General features: G+C 36.6%; 1 protein-coding gene across 6 annotated transcripts in view; it reads left to right on the top strand.

The window, feature by feature from the left end:
* The window catches only part of LOC105493643 (zinc finger CCCH-type containing 12C), a 79,191-nt gene that overhangs the window by 32,647 nt on the left and 22,607 nt on the right, over positions 1–23,937 (top strand). For 5 of the 6 annotated variants that reach the window (XM_011761466.3, XM_011761462.3, XM_011761464.3 and 2 more), the window contains one exon: positions 12,247–12,998. In XM_011761466.3, coding sequence (XP_011759768.1) covers positions 12,319–12,998 — 680 coding nt within the window. In that variant the 5' untranslated portion in view covers positions 12,247–12,318. Of the gene's footprint in view, positions 1–1,764; positions 6,654–12,246; positions 12,999–23,937 lie in introns of those variants that run through there. The other variant, XM_011761463.3, reaches the window with a different exon arrangement.

Here is a 23,937-nt window from a genome sequence, read left to right on the forward strand (position 1 = left end):
TGCTAAATTGTACTGTATGGACTATTCATGTTATAGAAGTTCGAAGGAATTGGAAAACAATAAAAACTGAACTAGTCCAAGAAGGCTTTATGGAAAAAATAAGCCTTGAGCTGGGCTTAGAACAATAGATTTGATCTGGATAGGTGAGGCGGTAGTGCAAGACAACACTTAAGGCAAAGAGGCATCTGTGCCCTCACTTTTGCTGTCCCTTCACTTTAAGTGGGAAATTAGATTACAGGGCCAGAGAAGGCCCCGTTTGTAGACAGAGCCTCGAAAACAAAACAAAGCAGAGGACCAGAGACTTGTGATCTGCAACTATTTTTTTTTTTTAAGCAGAAGAGTGATGTCATTGAAAATTACTTTGGCAGGGAGGTACCTAAGGGATATTCAAGGAAGGAGATAAATTAAGAAACAAAATCTAAGACTGAGGGAATAAAGGCTTAGCCTAGGGGATGCTCATGGCCATGGGAATGAGAAAATGGAGAAGAGAAAAATAATCAAGAATTGATTAACTGGATCTTCAGTATGTATTAAGTGAATGAAACAATTGAGAAATAGACAAAGGTGTCTGTGAGGTTTTAAGAATGCACTGTTGCAACAGTGATAGCCACCCTTAAGGGAAACTGGGAATGAGATACACTGTTGCTCATAGATGTGAAAACGGAAGCCAAGCAATGCATATGTTCTTCAAGACTGATGTTTATTCCATTTCTATTTCCTTTTTTAAAAGTTATTTGGATGGATTTTATGGGAACCAGATAGAATCTCTCTCCAGTGTGTGTGTGTGTGTGTGTGTGTGTGTGTGTGTGTGTGTGTGTGGTTTTCTTGTTTGTTTCGAGATGGAGTCTCGCTCTGTCGTCCACGCTGGAGTGCAGTGGTGTGATCTTGGCTCCCTGCATCCCGGGTTCAAGGGATTCTCCTGCCTCAGCCTCCCGAATAACTGGAATTACAGACACATGCTACCATGCCTGGCTAATTTTTTTGTATTTTTAGCAGAGACGGGGTTTCGCCACGTTGGCCAGGCTGGTGTTGAACTCCTGACCTCAGGTGATCTGCCTGCCTTGGCCTCCCGAAGTGCTGAGATTACAGGCGTGAGCCACCATGCCTGGCCTCTCTAATGTGTTTAATGTGCTTCCATACTGGGTGCCTCATGTTCTGTCCACCTAGCATTTTCCCGCTCTGCTTCTGTTAATATCACCCCACTTAAGGAATGCGCCTCCCCCAACATCTCCTTATGGCCTGACAGGGCAGCCAATCATGGCCCCACATACATCTGGCCACGGTAATAGGGCAAAGGGGTGAGTACATGACTTCAACTGTGCTGATCAGATTCTCTGTCTCAGGAATTTGAACGTTGAATGGAGAACACAAGGTCAGAGAACATAGTGCTGAATCATCAGAGAGAGATAGTCTAGAAGTTCTGCAATTGAAACTCAGGGTTCAGTCCTCGTCTCTGACCTGAAGGCTTGAATGTTCTCTTTCTGACTCTGAGAGCTCCTTCGTGTTCTTCCAATAAATGTCCCAAGCCCTTTTTTAAAAGGCCTGTTTTTCTTGCTAGTGAAGAAAAGAGTAAATTGATATGCATCTATTATATCTTATTCTTTTTCCCTTTTAACTTTTATTTACCTATTGGTAGTTGCTTAGTATTTTTAGGAGCATATATGATTTACAAAGAAAATGAGTTCTCATACAATTTCTTTTAGGATTTGGATAGGAAAAGTAGTTGTTTTCTTCTTCTTTTTTTTTTTTTTTTTTTTTTTTTTTTTTTTTTTGAGATGAGGCCTCACTCTGTTGCCCAGGCTGGAGTGCAGTAGTACAATGACAGCTCACTGCAGCCTTGAACTCCTGGGCCCAAGTGACCCTCCGGCCTCAGCCTTCCGAGTAGCTAGAACTACAGGCACATGTCACTATGCCTGGCTAATTTTTTATTTTTTATTTTTGAGATACAGGATCTCCCTATGTTGCCCAGGCTGGCGTTTAACTCCTGGGTTCAAACAGTCCTCCTGCCTCAGCCTCCTAAAGTGCTGGGATTATAGGTGCGAGCCACTGCACCCAGATGTTTTTCTTTCTTATTATTAAAATACCAGTAGTTTACTTAATGGCTATGGAGGTAACTATATCATGATGATAATTTTAATCTACCTTCCCCTCAGCCCCCACTTCCAGTAATGTGATTAATGTTAATAGTAAGAAATGGCAGAGATGGCCATGTTATTGGAGGAAGTATGAGCAGAAAATGTGTTTGGAACTTTTTTCATTTGCACTGCATGTTCCAATAGTGCTATTTTCATTGATTTTTGTTTTCTTCCTTATTATTGGTTAATATTAGTTATTTTCTACCCGATGTTCATATTTTAATGATAAGTACACTAATATTAATGTACTTTTTCTGCCCCATATTAATACTTTTCTATTTATGAGCTTTATTTTATATAAAGTCATTTATATTTGATGATTTATTTTAAACATACGATCTTGATTACAGTTGAGACCTTTTTCCTTACAGTTAATGTTAAATATAAAGGTACCTTTTTCCAGAAGTTACTTTGGGTGGATTGTATTCAGGGCAGGCTTCAAATATGGGCTAATGTTGGAACTTTCGGGGTCTGCCTCTTCTCCGAAAAGTGGCATGGTTTCATGGACAGAAAGGAATTAGGAGAATGTCTAACACTTTCAACAGTACTTTCTAGAATGGGCATGTCTCAGATGTTTATCAGGTTCTTGATACATTCGACCCTACGACTTTCTGTTAACTAGTGCTCCCTAGATCTACAGCAATTTATTTGTCTTTAATTCATACAGGCAATATTCTTAGCATTATTTTGTGGTTTAAAGTTAGTCTTTAACACTTTTCAAATAGCACTCAGAAGTGTAGTTTTCTGTAAGAGAGCTCATGGCCTGTCTGACTTCCTAAATATAATAACTCTCAGATGTTAGAGTTAATGCCTGTTTGATTTTTTACTCCATTCTTTTACACTGTGTGTATGAATTAGCTTCTGTTGTTGTTATTGTTGTTGGTTGGTTTTTTTTTAAACTCTCAAAAATAATAGTTTTTGATTAAAATTTTAACTTCAACGTTTTGGGGACAGTTGGGAAAATTTGATATAATAAGCTTACTTCCATGATGTTATCATTAGGATCAAAAGAGATTATAGGCCGGGCGTGGTGGCTCATGCCTGTAATCCGAGCACTTTGGGAGGCTGAGGTGTGCAGATCACATGAGGCCAGGAGGTTGAGACCAGCCTGGGCAACATGGTGAAACCCCATCTCTACTAAAAAATACAAAAATTAGCTGGGCGTGGTGGCTGGGGCCTGTAGTCCCAGCTACTTCGGGGGCTGAAGCTTGAGAATCCTTTGAAGCTGGGAGGTAGAGGTTGCACTGAGCTGAGATTGGGCCCCTGCACCCCAGCCTGGGCAACACAGCGAGACTCTCTCAAGAAAAAAAAAAAAAAAAGACAGAGAGAGAGATTATATATTAAAGAGGAACAAGTCCGTATTACGAGAGTGGTCCCAGGAAAGTGAACTCAGATCACTGCTGGCAAAGATAATTGATGCCATACCCCCACATCAAAGCTTACTTGTTTCACATTCATGCCTCAGGAAAAGTACAAGCCCCTCTCAAATGGTTGAAGTTTCAAATATTAGACCCACCCTTGGCATAGACAGATTTTAGTATAATACTCCTAAAACTACACTTTTTTTTTTCTGTCATAAGTGTGCATTGTGCTCAGTCATTTATTGCAGTGACCCAAACAGAGCCCAGTCCAGCTGTTTGTGTTTGCCCTGTAGTGGGAAGTGGACTAGGGCCATGTGACTAAGAAAGCCAGACTGGGGACTGTCTTTTCACCTACAGATGTTTTAATGTGCTTAACATTATCCAATACTAGCAACCGAAATAGTCTAAATACCACAGCAGGATCTGATTAGCTTTTTCAGATCACTGCCTTTATTTGCTGTTTGCAAAAAAGCTTAATCCAGTGCTAGAGATCAGGCTTCCTGCTGAGCCCTGGGGTAGTTTCTCTCATTCTTTGTGTTCACAGTGGCAGGCATTAGTGAGCAGATTCCTCCTCCTCCTAAATTAAAGCTGTGAAGTAGTAACTATAGTAGCAAGGGATAAAGAGAAGGAAGAAAACCCAAGGGAAAAAAGAAGACTGTCTATTCACACCAAGTAGTTTCCTTGATATATACAAAAGAAAGAGTTTCTAATATGAATTCGTAAATACTGACCTCAGTGTCTCTTCTAGTCAGTGCACAGCTATTAAGTTTTATTAGGTTTCAGTTGTAACGACTTTGTGTGCATGCACGTTACGTTTTTCGTATTTATCCTACTCAATCAATCTCAGTTTTACCAGAAGAATTACATTTATTAGCCATAACAGTGGCCTTTCTCTTATTCCTTTCAGGGCTGATATATTTTTTACTCAGGAGATTTCAAAAAGAACTATCACCACCATCAAAAAAAAAAAAGATAAAGTCTTTCTTCATTTCTGGGACATCCATATGCTTACCCAAGATGTGACATTTGAATTCTGTGTAATTCACACTGTAATTTGCAATAAATGATAATACTAGAGATGTTTTATCTTGATCCTTGATGGGTTTATGAAATTAGACCATTGCCTTAACTATATCAGTAATATTGCTATAACCTTTTGGTCTTACTTTAGAAATTAGTTTGTCATTCAGAACCCAGTAATTATATTTAGTTCAAAAATATTTTCACTGATTTTTAAATTTCCTACCATTTTTGGAATGGCATATATCAATAAAATATTGGAACTCTCTTGAGGAAGTATCTGTAAACAAATGATGATCTGTAATATGGTACTTTATATTTTAGTTTTCTTTCTGGAAACAACAATAATTTTCAGTTTTTAGTAGTCAGAAGAAGTGTTTTCTGTGCGATAACTGAAAAATCTTAACTATGTAGATCTTCTTATTTTGTAAATAGAGATGATCTCATTTGCATTTGAGTAGGCACAATAAGGACAAGGCCAGGAGTCCCAAACTAGTGTTACTTTTTTCCAACTATTCACAAACGATCCTAATTGTGTGTAACCTCTGTATTTGTGTATAAAAGGAGATTGATTTTGATTGTTTTGGGTACTTTTCATTTCTTTAGAATTCATGATCATATAATGAAAAAGTCTAGGCTCTGCATAAATCAGCCTATAGCAGAAAATTCTATGTGAAGAGCAGTTCTTTGCCTTCACTGTTTTAATTTGCACTGGAATGAAAAGGGAATGTGCATGCTTGTGTTCTACATCACATAAGGAAATAGTAGAACAGCTATAGAGTTCCTTTTTCTTTAGTAGGGAAATATCCTTACAATGCCTTATAGTAGTTACATTTTGATTGATTTTTTTTTTTTGTTCATAATCAGAGGCCACTCAAGGTATAACTTATGCAGCCCACAAAAGCAAGTAGTCCACAGTATTATAAATGCTGCAGTCTGAAACTTTGGAATAAATCGGGATAACAAGTTTACTCACCAAAGGGGCTTATTTTTATATACACTGTACACTACAGAAAGTCATAGTATTTATAATGTTAACTTGTTCCTGAGCTAAAATTTGAGTATTACATCTTACACATTTTATGAAATACAAATGCTTTAAATAGTTATGTTGTATATTAAAATATAATGACTTTGCTTCTCTTTAATTACATGGTTAACTAGTATCTATAGTAAAACAATTTTACACTGCTACTTGGCATACACAGGATAGGTTATTCTGGTGATTTTAGGTTGAAGTTAAATAATTCTGTCTAAATCTACAGTTTAGATGACTCATTTGGCACAAAGTTAGACAGAACTTGTGTTTTATCTTACTATGCTACACTTTCAGTGAATTTTTAAAAATCAGTTCTATTTGTGATCTCTTAAGTCTTTTTCTTTCGCAATTGTATTTGCATCATCTCTCCTTTTTGTTTTCTTATCTTGCAGCAAATTAACAAATGCTTAAAAATACAGATTTTCCACTATTTCCAGGGAAATAGTTTGACTATACCCTTCTGTCTCATTTCACCAGTAACTCATTTATTAAAGACAGGGATTACTGCAGTAGTTAATTGCTACTTTGACACACTTCATTTTCTTTCTTTAATAAAAATAAAAAGCTCATAGACTACAGTATAGCCTCAACTTTTTGGAAACATGCAACTTTTACTACTTTAAAATATAATTGGTTTCTTTGTTTCACGCATTAAAAACTAGGAGGAAAAGCTGAAGTCTGCCCAAGCCAGGTGTTTCTTGTTGGCAGCCTGCTCTCTAATGACTCCGCTCTCATAGAGCAGCTGCCTACTAGTCAGCTTTGTATGGCCTATTGTTGCTGCACACCCCTCGTTAATACACATGCTGCCCGGGGCAGACCCTGCGAATGACATCAACTTGCTTATCTTAGAAACCTACGAACCTGTCGCAGGGTGCTGAGGTTGTCTTGCATCTGCCCGGCCAACTAATTGTGAGCTTTCTGGCCTATGATTGGCTGTGATTCCACTCAGTAATAGGTTAAGCAAAGACACTGCCATTCCATCTGTTCAACCATTCATTGTTCTCCTTGCCTGCCTGGAAGTCTGCAGCTAAAATTGTGTTAAGGAGTTTACTGCTGAAGCTGCTACAGAAACCAATGTCTTTGTATTTTCCTGCTAACGTGAGTATTTGTGCTACTTTAATGCCTTGGAAGTTAAACTTTGCTAAATATTCAGAGTATTAATTTGAACTCTGCAAAAGAAAGCACCTCCAATGAAAGTCTACAAGTTATTACATAGTGCCAACACACCAGAAAGTTAAGTTATTTTTGTAAAATATGTCTGCGAAGCAGATTTTTACACTTTTCTGTTCTAGAGTTATATAATTACTTATAGCATCATGAACATTTATAAGGCATTAAGCATGACATATAATCATTTGGAGCTTAAAGTCAAGTTATAATAAATGTTCCGATATTTTCGATAAATGGTGGATTTAAATCTTGTCAAAGTCTTAAGTTTCTTAAGATGTCACTGTCGTACCTAGGTGCTATAAAATGGTAAGATTCGATAGAGCTTTCTGTTGTCTTAAAAGTCTAGCTTGGGGAGATGGATTGATGTAGGTAGATGTTTCAACTCGTTTTAGATGCGATGATTAAGCATTCAGTTGCTTTGTCAGCAATCTCAGTATTCATGTACAGTTTCTCATTTCTTCACTCTCACCTTTCTTCTCCCTTACATTAGTTTCAGACATTAGATTGAAGATGTCATTCCAAGAACTATTTTCTTCAAGAGTTCTGTAAAGGGGAAGGGAGGAAGAAACAAAGACTTGCATCTATCAGTTGGGAGGGAAAGAAAGAGCATAAAGGGTTAAAAAGAGGTTTTCATTTCTACCACATGCCCTATTGTGCGAACATATGCATAAGTCTATTGAAAGTTTTCTGAAGATGGGCAGGCCACCAGTTGCTGGTCTCCTGCAGTTCCAGTAGACATCTGTTGCCCCAGAGCATTAACCAATCTGTTCAAAGGGACATCCCTCCTTTGTTAGCTAGAGGGATGCAGACAACAGCACTCACTCAAATACAATGGTAATTAAATACACAGAGACTACAGCAGTAGGTATTTATTACATATTCATTATTTTATTTTTATTGTTCTCATAGTATTACCATTTGGATAACAACCAGAACCCACTTTTATGGCATTGTAACTTTACATTACAAACAAATAAATCGGCTTAACAAGTTTATGGTCTAATATTCCTGATTAATAGGAGGCTCTTTAGAATAGAAAAAAGATTTTTTTAAAAATCTGATTTGAGATGAAGAATTATCCAAGTTAACTAATGAGAACTTTAAGAAAATTTGGTCACTAGATGGAGGAATTTCAGTGTGTGCAATAAATTTCTAGTGAATAGCCATTATATTGTAAACCTGCATTCAGCTAGTACAGTTTCTTTTTGATAATTAAAAGAATTAGCTACACTTCATCATCATCTACAGAATTAGCAAGAACATTTAGTTCTTTTTCAACAAATAATATTATTTACTTTTCAACTTGCCTTTTAGCAAGAAAAATTGAGTTTCCAATACCGTATCTGGAAGGAATTTATAGATTTATAATTATAGGAATCTTCACAAATCACTGTATATGTACCCAATTCCTTTTGTATTCAAGACTATAATGTCTTAAGGTCAATTACAATGAAGCCCTGATGATACAGTTTAAAAATTAGCTGTATTTCTTGGAGGTTTTTGGTAACTATGGGAGTAAAAACTGACCTACTTTGTGAAACTTGGACTATGCTGCTTCATGAAATGAGCAAAATTACCCCTATTAGTTAATATTTCATTGATTACATTTAAGATGGTTTATATGAGTTTACATTGTAGTAAATGCAAACCTAAAAGTCTAATAATTTTTTAAGAAATGAAAAATATTTTCTACTTTACATGTCATAATACATTTTGTGCTGTTAATGGTCTTTTCCATTCTTTTAAAATTCCATTTCTTTCCTGACTTCCATGAGTTCCCATTTGGTTCTGGGAATCATTTTAAAAAACTGAATGAAAATAAAGATTATATACCATTCTTCTTAAGTTTGTCATAGTAATTTCTTGTAAGTTTTACATATTGCATTATATTAACAAATACAGCAGCCTATTAAAATACCATGTTTTTAAATCTTTATCATGTAGCTCTTCATTGAATTATTTCAAGACATTGCCAAATTCTGGGTTGTTTTTAGGTGCCCTATTAAGTAAGGGCAATCATTTGCTAATTACAAGTGGGTAAGGAAGCATTCTAGAGATCAAAGTTTTAAAAACCAAATCTTTACCGTTTGGATCACTACAAATCAGGTTATTTCAAATTTGTAGTATGCTTATAGGCCTGGAAATTGAACTCATTTGTCCCTATTTGTATGGTTTCTATTTAGTTTCTTGTTTTGCAAGGACTAAAAAATCATTTAACTGCTTGTTTAGTACACAGTGACATTGGATAACCTTCTCTGAGCTAACCAATGAAATCTAGAAGATGAAGAGAGGCCTGTCAGTGTGAAAAAAGTTCAACTAGAATATTTTAAGACAAAACTTATTTGCCTAAAAAATTGGATGTTAATTTCTTTTTAAGTAGGTTAGGCTTACATTTATCCTTAGCATTAAAAAGTCAGCCTAATTATTGTAAACTTTTTACTTAAAATTATGTGCAAATTACATAAATTATCACATGTTAAAAGTATGTGGTATCCACTAAATACATTGGTATACAAATGAGGTTTGTGTGATTTAGTTATTAAAAGAAACTGAAAATCCCATTTTCCCCCTTGTATCATGATAGCCATATATAATAAAACTACATGGTATAGCAGGTTTAGGTAGTATCACTGACACTTTTTTAAAATATTAGATAGAAGATACAGAAAGATTTAAATACTCTTTAGAGTGATTGATTTTCAGTTTAAAAACTTTGCAGTATTTAATTTTGTTACTTTGAAAAATGTGAAAGTTAAGAAGAATAATTCCAATTATCCTTTAAGCAGAACATTTTGTTCTAATATTTGCCACTGGTTGTATTTTTCATAAGGTATTCATCTTGTCTGATGTAAAAAAAACAAAAAACAAAAACAAAAGCAAACCCCAAACTGCTCAATATTAAATAATATTTCCTAGGTCAATTCAGGGATTTGGTCAGCAAGTCATTATCTTGAAGAATTATCTCACAACAGCACTTGTACAAAACCCAAACTTTTCAGGGGACATCAAAAATGTTGCCCATTAAATGCACTTCCTGCAGTCAGAGCAGATTGTGGGGTTTACAGAACAATGATGTCGGAGCTTCCAGATTGGTTTGGCAGCTGCATTGTTCTTGGAGGGTAAACCAGACGCACTTAAGTCCCAGTCTCTTTTATAGGCTTTTGTTCATACCAAATTATTCTTTCACTGTGCTAGCATTCATGATGGCATGTTAAAGGAGTGCAGCTTAGCAACCAGCTTCTGGTTGCCAAGCAGCCCAGCTTCCAATAGGTTTTCCTCGTTTAAGATACTTTTGGTGGGAGCGCCACGAAGGCCGTAGTGTGGACTTTTCTTTTAACTGTATCCCTTTATTAGGATGCTGCTGTGATTTGTTACTTGTATTATGGTGTTAGTATATTACAGTAGTTAATAAATCACAGGGTGTAAAAATCTGTTTTTAAAATTCCTTCCTTCAATTCTAAATAATTGGGCTCATGCATATCCATATTAATAGGAAAAAATGAAGTGGATACAGCTTAATAATGAAGCAGATGTATATAGAGCTCTCCTAAGGGATATTTCTTTTTATGAGTTGGGCAATCCAGAGCTAGGGGAATTGATGTTTCTTTAAAACTAATGAATGCTGTATTAGTAGAACAATGATATTAAAGTTGTCTATCTTCTCAGGGAATAAGCCCTGAGGAAACTCCTGTAGAAGCATGTATGAGATCTACACTGAAGGAATGTTAAGTGTATTATCAAGCTGAAGATCCCATGTTCTCTTCTCTAGTATTTACCATAGTTAATAAAATGTATTTCATTACTTGACTCTCTAATTAAACTTTACCAGGTATGCTTTCAAATTTGTGACTTCTCAGAAAATCGCTTAGCATTTTCTTTTAACATTCATATAATAGCTATTTTCTAGTGTAAATATGATGTGGAAGAGCTTTAGAAACATTTTCTCAGTTTTCTTTTTCAGGTTAGTTTTAAATAGGTGTTTTATGGCAGTCTCAAATTCAACTGCCGCTGGCTTGCTTATGCTGTGTCTGGGTAGAATACTAGAATTGCCTTAACAAGTAAATCATGAGGGCAGGCGCGGTGGCTCACACCTGTAATCCCAGCATTTTGAGAGGCCGAGGCGGGCGGATCACTTGAGGTCAGGAGTTTGAGACCAGCATGGCCAACGTGGCGAAACCTTGTCTCTACTAAAAGTATAAAAATTAACTGAGCATGGTGGCACTCACCTGTAATCCCAGATACTCAGGAGGCTGAGGCAGGAGAATCACTTCAATATGGGAGGCAAAGGTTGTAGTGAGCTGAGATTACACCACTGCACTCCAGCCTGGGCAACAGAGTAAGACTCCCATATAAAAAAAAAAAAAAAAAGGAAATCATTGATGTGGATGTAGTTCTTACAATGAAGCACCAGAGAAAATAGCTTTATTTCCCTAACCCATTCCTAGTAGAGAAATAACATTTCCAATAGTCTTTAAGGAAAAATAGTAAAATGGCAAAAAAAAAAAAAAAATTTAAATAGTAAAAGTATTCTTATATGGTGAAAAATAGGAAAAAAGATCACTTTTTAACCAAATGCAGATTAAGGGCTAGTTAATCTGATATAATACAGGAGCATTTTCTGCCATAAAATTCAAGAAACTGAGATAACATTATTTAATATGCCTAATTGTTTGCTGCTAATTTTATGTGAGATATCATCTCTGCTTTCCACAAGTGCAGACAGAATAAAACAAGTTTTATTTTTTCCTGGAATGAAAGAGACTGTTGTTTCCCTGGCACTTAATAAGGATAGCATAATGCTAGAAAGTATATTGTGTTATCATGTTCCAGAGTCAAAAAAATCATGATTACTAGGGCAAAACCCTGTTCATCTCTAAGAAGAATTTAACTCACTTTGTAATAATTTAATTCCATTCTGGCCATCTTAGAATATGTGCTCTTTCATTGCAGTATCTATATTATTTTTGAAAGTTCTTTAGATTGCTGTTAAGCTTCATCCAGATTAATAATGATTTTTCAAGTGTAAGTTAATGGTTTCTTTCCACGTGGTTTTCTCTTTAAAAGAATATAGATACTTACAAATTCTGTTAGAGAAAAATGTAAATAACCTGTCATGCATATTAAAAACATACTTTTTGATAATATTCTATGTGTCACTCTAGAATTATAAGCTGTCCTAAAAGTAGAAAAATCTGATTCATCGAGATTGAGAAGGAGCATAATATAGTGGGAAAAGCATGGGTTTTAGAGTCAGATGAAACTGGGTAAAAAAATCCACTTCTACTACTTATTTACTTTGTTGCCTTGGAGGAATTACATGACCTTTCTAATTTATAACTTCTTCTGAAAAATGGCAGATGACACTCTCTTGGCAAGGGTGTTAGGAGGGAGGAGAGGATGTAGACAAAATACAAAATATTAATAGATATTCAGTAGTTGAGTAATTCTCTTCTGACTTCTCCATCAAGACAGAAATCAAGCCATAACTATGAAATTCTAAACATTTTACATTTTTCTCTAGGAATACGGGGTGCTTTGCATTCAGGAATACGGAAAAAACAGCAAAGTGGAGTCAAGTGCACATAACAGCTTCATGGGCTTGAAGGATCACCTAGGACATGACCTCGGCCACCTTTATGTGGAGAGCACTGACCCACAGTTAAGTCCAGCTGCACCTTGGTCAACAGTAGAGAGACCAAGTATGGATACCGTTAATGCGGGAAAGGATGAAAAAGAGGTGTCTGAAGAGAATGCAAGCTCTGGTGACTCTGAAGAAAACACAAATTCTGATCATGAGTCAGAACAATCGGGTAGCATTTCAGTAGAGCCAGGCTTAATAACTAAGACTCACAGACAACTCTGCAGGTCTCCCTGTTTACAGCCTCACATACTCAAGCGCAATGAAATTTTGCAAGACTTTAAACCTGAAGAGTCCCAGACTACATCCAAGGAAGCAAAGAAACCACCTGATGTGGTGCGAGAATACCAAACAAAACTGGAGTTTGCACTTAAGTTAGGTTATTCTGAAGAACAGGTTCAGCTTGTACTAAACAAACTTGGTACTGATGCTTTAATCAATGATATTTTGGGAGAACTTGTCAAACTTGGAAATAAAAGTGAGGCTGATCAGACGGTTAGTACAATTAACACTATAACACGGGAAACTTCTTCCCTGGAATCTCAGAGGTCTGAATCTCCAATGCAAGAGATTGTAACAGATGATGGTGAAAATCTGAGACCAATAGTTATTGATGGCAGCAATGTGGCAATGAGGTAAGTGGAAAAATCGTTACTGAAAATTACTACCAAATAATCTTTAAAAGTTATTTCTAATTTTGTGGCTATTTTCCTTCTCATAGTCATTAAGGTCAACATTTTTTCTGTATCCTGATGTTAACTTTAGAAAACATTAGTTTTCCGTCTCTCTTCTTTCAGGGCACTCAGCCCTATCTTTCCTTCATTTATCCCTGTATAGAGACCCGTTTTTCTCAGATATGTCTCTTTTTGTCCTCTGGCTAAATTTCTATGGTATAAAAATTAGTGTGTATTTCTGGTTTAGTATTAATCAGTAGTTTTAAATGAATAATTTGATATAATATTCAACAATTTTAGAATCTAGTCAAATGGTCTATTTCTTTAAGAAATTAAATAACCCTAATTCTTCTAGCAAATAAACTATGTATTTTATTGATTTGAGAAAAAACCAAAGCTGTAGTTTGAATTATTTTGTAGTTTGAGTTGTTTCCAGTCAAGAAATGCAAATCAGAAATAATTCTTAGGGAACTGGGTGGGGGGGGGAAGCAAAACTTTCAGTGATAATTTTTTTGGCCAGGCAGGGTGGCTCACACTTGTAATCCCGACACTTTGAGAGGTGAAGGTGGAAGGATCATTTGAGGCCAGGAGTTTGAGACCAGCCTGAGCAACATAGGGAACGCCTACCTATACCAAATATATATATGTGTATATATATATTTTTAAAATAAAATATTTAAAGAAATTTTTCTTAGTAATTTTGATGGCTTAATATTTAAAGCACATCTAAATTCAATCAGTTTATGGGTAACTGCTCACAATGTTCAGAGCGCTGTGAAGATAAAAAGATACATGTATAAAAGCATTAGTTCTTCTGGAGAGCTTAGAGTTTCATATGCAGTTTCTCAGAAGGTGACCTGAGGATGCCTACCAGAGAATCATCTGAGGGAGTTGTTGAAAATGCAGATTATATATATCAGTGCTATCCAAGAGAAATATACAATGCAAACCATGTATGCCATATTAAATGTTCTAGTACCTACATTAAAAAGTAAACAGAAACAGGTAAAATTAATGTGACTAATGTATACTGTTTAGGCTAACATGTCTAAAATCTAAAATATCTTGCTGACATGTAATCAATTTTAAAAAGTTATTAATGAGATAGTTTACATTTCTTTTTTTTTTTTTTTTTAAGACAAGATCTCACTCTGTCACCCAGACTGGAGTGCAGTGGCACGATCTTGGCTCACTGCAACCTCTGCACCCAGGTTCAAGCGATTCTCATGCCTCTGCCTCCTTGAGTAGCTGGGACTCCAGGCACATGCCACTGTGCCTGGCTAATTTTTATATTTTTAGTAAAGCCTGCGTTTTACTATGTTGGCCATGCTGGTCTCAAACTCCTGACCTCAAGTGATCTGCCCACTTAGGCCCCCCAAAGTGCTGGCATTACAGGCGTGAGCCACCACTCCTGGCCTGCATTATTCTTTTGATTTTAAGTCTTTGAAATCTGGTGTATATCTTATAGCACATCTCAGTTCAGAATAGCCATATTTCAGGTACTCAGTATCTTGATGTGGCTATTGACTACTATATTGGACAATGCACTTCTCAAGCTCCATGCAGACCTACCAAGTCAAGTTCAAAATGTAACTCAGGCATCACTTTGTAAGTAGTATGCCTTCCAATAATGATGTATGCTGAAATTAGGGAACTACTGTTTTCTGTAGGTGACAGCAAGTTCTTTCACATAGACTATGAGGAGAACCAACCTATAATCCTCTAACTAGTTTTTTGGGTGGAGGGAGTATTATCTTTCTTTCATTTATAAGCAAATTCAACAAGATTTGAATTACTTGCCAAGATAAAATGGAATTCAAACCCAAATATGTCTGACTTAAAAGCCTATATGCTTCATCATATAAAAAAGAGAAAAACTAAGTTGAAAAGGTTAAAGCCAGATCTTACTAGAGAATTTAAAGCTGGCTTTGTAATCGAAGGGTCATTGAAGGGTTTTCAGTAGAGGAGTTTCAAGAGTGGAGTTGTGCCATATACTGATAATTTTTGTAGTGATGTATGGGAGGTAGGAGATCAGTTTGGATACAAACCCTTTCTAATGGAGTGGAAAGAATCTCACCAAGTGTCATAGAGGTATGGAATGTGCATAGGGCTTTGAGAAGGACTTCAGTAAGATTACCTCTCTATTGTTTGATCTTTCCCAAACTTGACCACAAAATGATCTTTTTCTTGTAATAATCCAGAATGTCTGAATGATTACCTTAGTGATAACATGTAAGACCAAAAGCCATAAAATTGCCAAAGGAGGGAATAGTGAAGGAAGGTCATAGATCCTTGAGGAACACCTAACCTAAACATGGCTGTATAACAGAATTATCAGATGAGTTATTTAAAAATACATCTTCTAGCATTCTACTCTTGTGGAATATAGAATTAGTCTCTATCCACATGTACCCTCTAGTTTAAATTAATATATTTTCTTAAATGAATCCATTGCTTTCTAGATTTTTCCCTGGTTTTAGGTTCAAATGACTTGTTATTAAGAAAATACAATTAAGACTGGGCATAGTGGCTTATGCCTATAATCCCAGCACTTTGGGAGGCCGAGGCAGGTGGATCACTTGAGGCCAGGAGTTCAAGACCAGCCTAGGCAACATGGCAAAATGCCATCTCTACTAAAAATACAAAAATTAGCTGGATATGGTGGTGCATGCCTACACGGGAGGCTGAAGTGGGAGGATGGAACGAGCCCGGGAGGCGGAGGCTGCAGTGAGCTGAGATCACATCACTGCATTCTAGCCTGGACGACAGAGTGAGACCTTATCTCAAAAACAACAACAATAGCAACAAATTCTAGTGAGCTATCCAGAGTGGGAATGTGATAAAACGATGTTAGACCCCTTTGGTACCTAAAAGTGTTTGAGTTCTTCAATATACTTCCATGACCTAGTCATCTGACTTCATTAAGATTAACCAAATCTCCATATCCTACTTCAGCTTCTTCCGGATTTTATATAAAATAAGAATGAAAAAGCCCACAGCTTCAATGGCTACCTCCATGTCATGCCATAGCACACATTCTTCTGTTGAGTGTTAGAATGAAAGCTGGCCACACCACTCTTGTGTTTTTGATATGAACAGACTATTGAAACTTTTCCCTCCTTTATCATGGCAAGTTCTACCTTTTGGGCAGTGAACCCAGGTTTCTGGGGTTAGATCAAATCTCTCCCCTGACTGGTGGGTAGGCTTTATTTTTGCATGTTTGTGTGCAGTATTAGGATAAATGTTTTGTTTGCTAATAATCTCAGGTGAACCACTTTTGCCAATGGGATCCATGCTTGTATTTTCTCTCTGTTAGTGATGGGGAGCTACCAGAAGATTTCAAGCAAGGAAAAAAGTGGCATAGTAATATTTGCCTTTAGGAAAAATCACTCTGTAGAGAAATGTAGAGAATGGATTTGAGCACTAAGATTGGAGACAAAGAGACCCACTTATGTTTGAAAATGTATGCAAAAGTTAAATTGTGGACAAATCCTGGAAAAAGATGCACCAAGAACATCATTGCTATTGTATACCGATCAAATGATACAGAATAGAGAAATAAACCAACCATTTGCTTGAGAGTTTATACTCAGTTCCCCAAAGAGTCATATTGGAAAACAGCTGGTGTTAGTACACATCTGATTGTTAACTGGGGTGTTAAAAAAAGCACTGCAGGTAAATCACTGAAGTAATTTTCTTAAAGTTTGAACAGATATCAGATATAGATTATAGAGTCAGAATATGAACAGGGAAAATACATTAAGCTGTGATAACTTTCCTCTGTATCAAGAAAATGAACTAAGCCCATATATTTATGAAATATAAGCAGAGTTTAGCAATCTGTACAATCAAGATTTAAGCTTCTGATTAATCTTTTAAAAAGTACAAAGCCTTTCTTATATCTAATCTGCTTTGTAAAACTGTATGAACTTGAGAACTCTTTTTATTATAAATTTGAATACTGAAGGCTTTCTTGCCTAGGTTCTAAAATTTGCCTTCAGTTGTTTGGTTGGTTTTGCTCTCCTGTTGCCTGTTTATCATTTAAGTACAGCACTGATTTATATTTACTAAAATCATCCTGGACACCTAGTCCAAATATATGGTTTAGACTACAGATGAGACTAAAAATTGCCAGAATTTATACAAATGTGTTTTTGACTCTCTCAACAAAACTGTATCAAAATTATGTGCAGTAGACCTGCATGATCCACAGTAGGATAGCCACCAGCTACATGTGGCTGTTGAACTCTTGAAATGTGTCTAGCCCAAATTGAGATATGCTGTAAATATAAAATGCATACCACATTTCAGAGACTTAGTACAAAACTATGTAAACTATTTGAGTAACTTTTATGTTGATTGTGGATTTAAAGAATTTGATATATTGAGTTAAATGAAATATATACTAAAATTAACTTCAGCTGCTTTTTACTTTTTTAATATGCTATGCCTGATGATTTAAAACTACATATGTGGCTCACATTATATTTCTATTGAATAGCCTCTTAGTAGACTGTTTTGTAAGCCCCAGTTTACTAGAAGTAACATTTATTAAAGGATAGCTTAAATTCCCTCTAGGTGAGTGTCACAGGTATTACTTCATTTGGCAGTGCCCCATTTCTCTTACTGTTTTTAAAGAATATCCTTAGAGACTATGAAAAGAATCAGATAATCAGAGCTAGCTTTTGTTGTTGTTTAGTTATATTATTGTGGAGCGTGACAAAGACAGATGTTAGAGTTATCTTCCATTGCACCTCTTTATAATTCTAAGTACATAATTCTAGTTGTGATCAACATCATGTACTTTAATAGACCAATCAGCAGTGAACTTTCCTATTATCTCAAGTGTGCTTATTTCAACTCTAACCTAAAAATGGGCAACCTTAGTAATCCTATTACATAGAAATAAAGTTAATCACAGATCTTCACCTAACTAGTGTTACCAGTTACACAAAATGAGGAAAAAGTGGTTAGAGTCCATGTTTTCTACTTTCGTTAATAAGACCTTTTTACACCTACTAAACAGATGTGTTTTCTTTATCATCTTTAGACTGGATCTTGACCAGCTAGATGTTGCCTCAAATTGTAGACCTTATATGGTGAAGGAAATCTTTTTCCTTTCCTTTTTCCTTAGCCTCTTCAATTCTCAAAGCTACCTCTCTCAACTGTACTGCTATTAAGCTCATAACCAACTGAAGGGTAATAATTATTTCATAATAGACTTCCATAGTAATTTTGGTGTTAAATATTTTTGTTGTCCTAAATCGATGACTGTCAGGCTTCTATTTTCCTTTAAAGCAGTACAGTCCTGCAAATCTCTTCATGGAAGCCCAATATTTAAAATCAAGCAAGAGCAGAGTTCTGTTTGAATTGGGAAGGATGTACAGGGTTGTGTTCCCCACTTTAAAATTCCCTTCTGTACTCCCCAGAAGGTCCTGCCATGCCATGGAATTTCTGTTTGGAACACAGCTTGATAAGCATTGATTTAAATGATCTGTAACAAGGGACATGGATTTAGTTTTCTGGTGGTATGTTTAATATTTAGCATCCTGTGAATGAGATTTAGCTTCAGAATGATTTTTGTATATTGGAAAAGAGATCAGGGACAATAAAGTTGAGTAGCTATAAGAATAACAATATAGGAATGCATAAATAGTTATGAGCCTTCAATACAAAAGAAAAAACTCCAGATGCCCATGAGATGAATTATAGATTCTCAAATAAATATGAAATTTAATTGGACTACAATGAGAGAAAGTAAAACATCCTGTTTCTACGTTTCTGTATTTTCCTATTGAAGATGATAGGCAGCTGTACTTCCCCCTGCTTAAGGAATACAGAATAGATGTAAAAGAATTTAACAATCATTAAACATTGAAAAATGCATCAGTGAAGAAGGTCTTAAAGTCATTTTTTTTAGAGTCCTTTAAAATTAAAATCTATTTTCATGTGTCCAAGATGGTTTATGTAAAATCAGGCCTAAAATATGAGAAAAAAATAAAATTAATTCACCAAATATTTGAAGAGTACCTGGACTTTATATTAATAATTTAATGTTCTATAAATATTTCTTAATATTCTGTTATAATTATTCTGTGATTAAAATCTACTATACTCTTTCTCTAATATAATTAACTATATCTAAACTGGAAGGATTTTGATACTAAAGATTCAAGTATGATTTTCTAGTTTAAAAAGATTCTTTTTAAAAACACACACATATATGTATATGTATATGTATATGTATATGTATATGTATATATATAAAGACAGGGTCTTGCTATGTTGTCCAGGCTGGTTGAGCTCCTGGGCTCAAGCAGTTCTCCCACCTCAGCCTCCCACAAGTGCCAGGATTACAGGCGTGAGCCACCATGCCCAGCCTAAAAAGATACCTTTATATTTCCATTCTAGCCACTTCATTGACAAACCCTGCTAACTTGTGTCCTTATCACAATAGTTGGGTTAATCTAATTACCCATTAAAGTAATAGAAACTTGATAGTCATACTTTATTTTCCCAGTGGAAGGTATCTTATGCAAGTGCATCTTATAATACAGCAAACTTACAGGTCAAGTTTTTAAATAAAAGATGAAAAGGTTATAGAAAATCAGTTGCGTGTCCTTTTGAATCCCATAATTACCTTGATCTTCTGTTTGGTTTCTCTTTAAAACACTGTTTAGTTATCTCTATACATCATGCATTTTGCTCTAAAAGTCACAGTTTACTTTTGTGAGATTAAAGCTATTAAATAAAGATGTATTTTATCGGTTTCATTTTTATTCCAAAACAAGCTTTTTTCCATTTTCTAAACATTAAGACTGAGAGGACATGAGAAAGTAAAGAAACTAACATGTGTTGAAGCCTTCGATATGCCAGGCACTTGGCTAGGTTTATTACCTTATTCAGTTCTCACAACGCTATAAGGTAGGTGAGGTTACTTTCATTTCAAAGATGAGAAATTGAGATTCAGAATAAGAATCTCTGAGATTCAGAATAAGGTCACACAGAAAAGTGGTAAAGAAAAGAATTAAACTCCTGTCAAATTCCAGAGGCTGTATTATTTTCAGTATCTTCAAAAGCCATCTCTATTTGGAGTACTGAAATGTGCCATTCCAGGTACTTCGTATCATTAGATTTTAGATGATTTGTGAAAAAGACTTTTTAAGAACAGGTCTTCTTTGATCATGTAAATAATATACGTATTATATAAGTTTCAGAAATAAAGATCACCTATAATTTCCAAGGTTTTTAACAAGCATTATATAATATGCAAATTGTAGTAAAATCAAATTTGAGGAAATAAAAAGATAACTGAAAAGAGGTTCCTTTGTTCTTTTCTTCACTGCCATATAAAGTATTAAAAAGAGGCAGTCTCTTTTTATAGATGCCTTCATTCTCTTTTTAGGTTTTTCCATGTTTTTCAATTACTCCTCGTGTCTATCATTGGAAGGTAACAGTTATAATTCTAAAATAACCCTTCCTGTTCTGCAGTTAACCTAGTTAATGGTATCTGTATATATACCCAAAGAAAACATTAATATGTAACATTATGGTTGTTTAGGTATGGCAGATCTAAAAATGGTTGGCCCATCATCTTCCCCTCTAGGTCCCAGACTGAGGTACATTGCATTAAAATACATGGTCCCTGGAATTTTTCTCTGCATTATAAAACCCACCTCTCTTATCTCTTAACCATTGTAGGTGGTTAATGTAGTACCATTAACAAACAAGCATAATTCTCCGGTGGCAATTCATATGGTGTTATAGGATGCAAGATATTATTTTGACTTCTTAGCCCCTTCTGTTAAGAACAGAAAAGTAGAATTTATGTGCTTTTCCAATATATTAGCCTTGAGTAAAGATAATCTTGTAAGAGCTATGAGACAAAGTGAATTTACAGAAAAATGAAAATTTATAATAGTGAAAGTCTTATGAAGAATATATTTGTTAAGATAATTTATGTTCATTTAGCTCTCCCTAATTTCCAATTGTCTAGTTCATAAGGAGTTGCATTTGTCTGAAACTGAGTGGGCATTTTTGGATAGAAGTAATGAGGTTTCAGTTAACCCAGTCCAAAGTGTAGTAGTCCTTTTCACAGCTTGGCCTGCAGATTAATCTTATCTTATTATCCAATCTGAGCTCTACAACAAATTACAGAAATTTGGGGAGGAAGTTGCAGTAACTCTAGTAAATCAGCATCTCCTATCCTATGTGGTATTTTAGTTACCCCTGATGTTAGGACGCCTCTGTTCTTCAAAATGTGGCCCATAGCATGGAAGATCCCCAGGACATACTTACTCTTGATATAAACAAGCACATACTCATCAGCTCAAGTGCCCTGTCTCACAGAATCTTCCAAATACCCAGAGTACAGAATATGATGGCCCTTAGGTTACACAGCCGCTCCCTTCACAACAAATTAACAGCAGCAAGAAACAAAGAGGCATGTTCTTCGAACAGAGGACCTATTGGCTCAGGAGTCTCAGAGGAGAAAGAAAAGGTAGAAGCTGGTTGAGAGAAACCCATAATTTGTTGTCTTTGTTTTGTTTTGTTTTGCTTTGTTTTTGAGGCGGAGTCTGGCTCTGTCGCCCAGGCTGGAGGGCAGTGGCGTGATCTCGGCTCACTGCAAGCTCCGCCTCCCGGGTTTACGTCATTCTCTTGCCTCAGCTTCCTGAGTAGCTGGGACTACAGGCACCCGCCACCGCCCCCGGCTAATTTTTTGTATTTTTAGTAGAGATGGGGTTTCACCGTGTTAGCCAGGATGGTCTCGATCTCCTGACCTCGTGATCCGCCCGCCTCGGCCTCCCAAAGTGCTGGGATTACAGGCGGGAGCCACCGCGCCCGGCCCCATAACTTGTTTTAATGGGTCAGGGTAAAAACAAGAAAGATGAGCAGAAACTGCAGAATTCATGGCTCTAGTCTCCACAAGACAGAGCGGGAAAAGATACAGCAGGAAAAACAAGCAAACAGATGAGGTTCTCCCATTTCCAGCACCGAGGCCCTTCCATTATGTCACTTTTGCTCCTAGTTTGCGCCACTTGCCAGTTATTTCCTGTCTGATTTTCTGAGGGGAGATATCTCTGGAGGGGGTAGTAAAGCTTCATGGTTGGGTTGCATCTCTTGCATCTTCCTCAGTCTCTTCCAGCATCCCTTTTTCCAGTGTCCTGGCTTCCTATAGTAGTGCCCTAGTGACTTTTCATTAGAGGAACTTCTCTTATTTGTTGGTAGTCCCAGAAAGGGGTTTGCACCCCTTGTGAACAAGTCTAACTGGGAAGGTAACACTGCAGTCTTAAATTTCTGTCTTTATCTTCCTACATTTTTTTTCCCAAAACTGGATTGCGATTGCCAATACCTGAGAAACTTGTCTGTTCTTACCATCCACATACCTTTTCTTTTACGTGTGCCTGAATTCCCAGTAACAAGGCTGCCATAAACGTAGAGAAGAATAAGGGTCTATTCTGATCTGCTCTTAAATCCATCCTTGTTAATTTAGAAAATGCCTCACTGAACCACTGATGAAAATCAATGGGGACTCACCCAACAGCAGCATTGCAGCTTCTCCCAGGTCACCTCGCGGTGGGTTTCTAAGGCATGAGAGGAGGTAGTCTCCTGTTGTTTGGGGAGGCAGTCAGCTTCCTGAGGCCAGGGCACTCCCTTACAGGAGGGGTTATCATTTGCCTCCATCATGCCTGTTCCATTAGTCAAACAAAGTCAGCCAGAGCAACTCCATGCAGCAGCCAGTGTGCCACAGAGCACCTTGGCAAACGTTCCAGATCTTTTCAGAGCACTGGGAAATAACTCTTTAAGATGGGTACGATCAGCTGGGGAAAAGGTCATATGCACTCCTACCATGTCTGATGTACCTGGCAGTCCTGGATCACTTTAAAAAAGCATTTGAGTCACTGGAGCTACAAAAGGGTAGGGCTGATTTTCTTCACATTGAGATGAAAAAATAAGTTGATTCAACGAGAACACGTGACTACAGGGAGGGGAATATCACACACTGGGGCCTGTCGGGGGGTCAGAGGGAAGGGGAGGGAGAGCATTAGGACCAATACCTAATGCACGCAGGGCTTAAAACTGAGGTGATGGGTTGACAGGTGCAGCAAACCACCATGGCACATGTATACTTATGTAACAAACCTGCACGTTCAACCCATGTATCCCAGAATTTAAAGTAACATTAAAAAAAAAAAAGAAAAAAAATAAGTTGGTTTGTATGGCACTGTAGTGTCAGTCTCATTTTGCTGTTTGGTATCATTACTCCTTTTGCCTCCCCTTTCATCCAAGTTACCACAGCAACCACTTGCCAACCTAATACCTTAATTCTAGGACAGTCTCTTATCCAGACTCTCAGACACCTTGTTCTTTCTTCATCTCTGCCTCCCTAGCTGTGTTTTGCATGTTCAGTTTAGGAAAGTTTTGGAGATAGAATCCACGTTAGAATATTCTAATAAGGCTAACAATTTTCCCCCTTCCAAGAGAAGTTATCTCCAGATCCTGTAGCCATTGGGAATCATCCATCCATCCAGAAGGTCATTGCCCCACTCTTCTAGGTCCTAGATAGAGGCAAAGAAGGGTAACAAGAAGTAGAAAAAGCAGAAAGAGCAACAGCAGAGAGGGGTCAAGAACCTGGAGGAACAGATAGGAGCTTTCAGTTACTTAATCTCTTCCTCTGGTTTCTTAATTCATTCTTTGTGGCTGCCCACTTCATTCCTTCTTTCATTTCCTGAGATCCAGAGATACCAATAATCCTTTAGAGTGGGGTTTTTCTGAGAATTCCTGTAAATACATCAGTTTGTCTATTTCAAATGAGCCTTCTTTTGACCATTGCAAAGCAGGATTTTTGTAAGTACGCTTATGCCAAATGTGAGAGAATAAAAGAAGCCTTTTATTTTTT

The sequence above is a fragment of the Macaca nemestrina genome, chromosome 12 (genome assembly GCF_043159975.1).
Source record: "Macaca nemestrina isolate mMacNem1 chromosome 12, mMacNem.hap1, whole genome shotgun sequence".
Lineage (NCBI taxonomy): Eukaryota > Metazoa > Chordata > Mammalia > Primates > Cercopithecidae > Macaca > Macaca nemestrina.